The sequence below is a fragment of the Octodon degus genome, unplaced genomic scaffold, assembly GCF_000260255.1.
Source record: "Octodon degus isolate 3935 unplaced genomic scaffold, OctDeg1.0 scaffold00045, whole genome shotgun sequence".
Classification (NCBI taxonomy): Eukaryota; Metazoa; Chordata; class Mammalia; order Rodentia; family Octodontidae; genus Octodon; species Octodon degus.
Window position 1 is genome coordinate 12,674,166 of NW_004524621.1, and position 2,763 is coordinate 12,676,928.

General features: G+C 44.0%; 1 protein-coding gene across 1 annotated transcript; it reads right to left on the reverse strand.

The window, feature by feature from the left end:
• Positions 1-6: 6 nt before the first annotated feature.
• On the reverse strand, positions 7-635 carry LOC101582441 (trafficking protein particle complex subunit 3-like protein). Its single transcript, XM_004631914.2, has one exon. It carries the CDS (start codon positions 564-566, stop codon positions 138-140), a length of 429 nt encoding a protein of 142 aa, XP_004631971.1. The 5' UTR covers positions 567-635; the 3' UTR covers positions 7-137.
• Positions 636-2,763: the final 2,128 nt, after the last annotated feature.

Below are 2,763 nucleotides of genomic sequence, written 5' to 3' on the forward strand. Positions count from 1 at the left end.
CCTGCATTTCAAATTTCTGGCTAATTTATACACTGTTCAAAGCTCATGCTGTTAATTCAAAATTTTTGTAGCTATACATGTTAGTTAATCCCATGCACTCCTCAGCTAGCTACCATGCACATTTTGTATGTTAGCCTTTATTTTTTCCGTCTGTACTTTTTCTCCTCTGGCTGTTTTAAAAATGTTATTCCTATTTCCGTCACACTATCGCCTTTTAGTTTGTCTTGCAAGAATGTGACATCAGCAGCCAAATGAACCATTTCCAGGGCCCCTCTGATAATTCCACAGAGTAAATTGCAGTAGCACAGAGAAGACCGCCCAGCAGGGAGCTCTTCCACAAATTCCGATAGAGGATTCTTGTCTAGAATCAGTGAAAATTCATTTCTGCTTGAATTGTTACAGGTCACACTTGGTGTAACTCCCAAATACATCTTGAAAGCAACCTCAGCAATTATATGTGTAACTTCTGAATAACTGTGGCATCTTCTTACACTGGACTGAGCCAAAAAGTCTTCCACCAGCCGTGTTCCAATGCCATATCCCATTTTATCTAAGTATTTGTTCATATCTTCATCTTTTTCATAATCCTTACACAGTTGGGCAACCAGAGCTCCATAGGTGAGGATCAATAGGTCTTTGTTCCATCTGGGTCCAATGCAGAGCAGCACAGAGCAGAAAGCAAACTTTCACGGTGGTGGCAAAGAACAAGAGCACAAGGCCATATATACATATTAATAGGCACATAGTATCTCAAAAGTGTGTGTGTGTGTTGCCAGGTGTGGGGATGCATGCTTGTAATACTGATGTCATGGGCTGGGTCAGAGGTCCCCAAGGCTGAAATAAGGAACTTAACTTACCTTTTTAACAGAAGCATGTAGGTTTGTTGACTCCCATCATGGAAAAAGTTTTGGAAGACATCAGGAAAAAAAGGCAAAAGAAGGATTAGAGGGAGAGACAGGAAGTTGTCACAAGTGAAGTGCAGGTGCTCAGAGAAATGAGGCCCATTAATAAGCCATGGTAGGGCACATTTGAACACTATTTTCAATGTAGGTGATCTCAGATGTATATTCTCACCATTGGCCAGGCAAGCTGTTTATAGTGAATTCAAGACCAGTTTAAACTATATTGAAAGCCCCCGTCCTAAACAAAAACAGGGCCAGGTGTGGTGGTGCACATCTGTAATCCCAGCACTTGGGAAGCTGATGCAGAAGGCTCACTGTGAGTTTGAAGCCAGCCTGGCCTACCTGGCAAGACCCTGTCTCAAACAAACAAAACCCCCCAGAAACCAAAATCAGGTGGGAGCCAGGGTATAGTTAGTGGTAGAACACTTGTTTAGCATGTCAGAGACTAAATTTAATCCCTGGTATTACCTCCCTCTCCCCCACACAAAAAAAGAAAATAAAGCCAGACACATTTTACTGAGAGAGGAATGGGTTGTCATGATTGGATTTCCAGTCAGTAGATGGAGTTTTGTTGGAGGAAAGTGTACCTTGGATGACCTGAGGCTGATTCTAGTTAAATTCCACTTCTGGTTTTTAGCCGGTGGGTAGGTTTTTTTTTTTTTTTTTTTTTTGTGTGTGTGTGTGTGTGTGTTTGTTTGTTTGTTTGTTTCCCCTGTGTTTTGGGGCAAGTCACTAAATCTCTGGGCCAATTTTGAACTTCTTTGATAAAGGCTCTGAAGGTATTTTGTAATCAGAGCACAACTGTAAGACATTCCCAGGGCTTCCAACAACCTGAGTCATCTGTTGAGATTTCACAGATCCATGTTAGGACTTTCTAGCAGTCAGGAACAGATGGATTGGCTGAAGATTAGAAATAAGTAAAAGCTTTGGTATACCGCTCCCTAACAGCTAGCCAGTCTTTTTAGCTTTTTTACTCTTGGTTGCTCCCTACAATCTATAACCACACTGAGGCAAGAAGCCATTCACATTGCCCACACTACAGGAAAAACCACACGCAGCCTTTCCCCAGATCCTCTGAGTCCTGGAGGGAGAAGCAGAGAGCTGGGCTCTGGGAGATGTTGCTGGGAAACACCTTTCAGAACACTGGAAACTGTGAGAAGCACAGCTGACAGTTTCAGTGAAGCCATAAGTAATAGTCATTGGGACTTGTAGTAGATGCCTTCTGTGACAGAACTGGCCACTCTTGCTGACCAGGGAAAGGGGATGACTGGACCATCAGCTTTGCCTACAGGTAAATTCCCAGTATGTAAAGGTCCTGATGGGGTCTGTCTTTATTTGGGAGTGGTTATTGGTGTATTTTCCCTTAGGTGTCTACTTTCCTAGGTCTCCTGTACCCCTGTAACTGGCTGTGGCCACAGTTGAGGCCAAGTCTTCAGCAAGGTCTGTTCCTTAGCAGTGCATGTCCAGGCCTGAGAGAACTGGTTTAACTTGCTTGTGAGAGTCTTGATTCCACCTGGGACTCCTTTGGCTTCAGGGAAGGGAGGTAGATGGAATTGGGGGTGGAGAATTTGGGACGGAGCCAAAGAGATCTGTCAGTTCCAGGAGGTATCCGGAGAGGTGACTGTACTCTGAGGAAGGAAAAATTCCTCCAGGTTTCCCTGAACTCCCCAATAGATTTTTCCATGGCTTCGCAGCAGAGAAACAGGCAGAAGGAAAAAAGGAAAGGGGCTTTATTATCTTTGATGACACAGACAGAATCTGGTGAAGATACAGGATTCTTGGCTGGGGAGATGGCTCAGTGGAATAAGTGCTTCCCTGGCAAGCACAGGGGCCTGAGTTCAATCCCCGATTCCACAAAAAA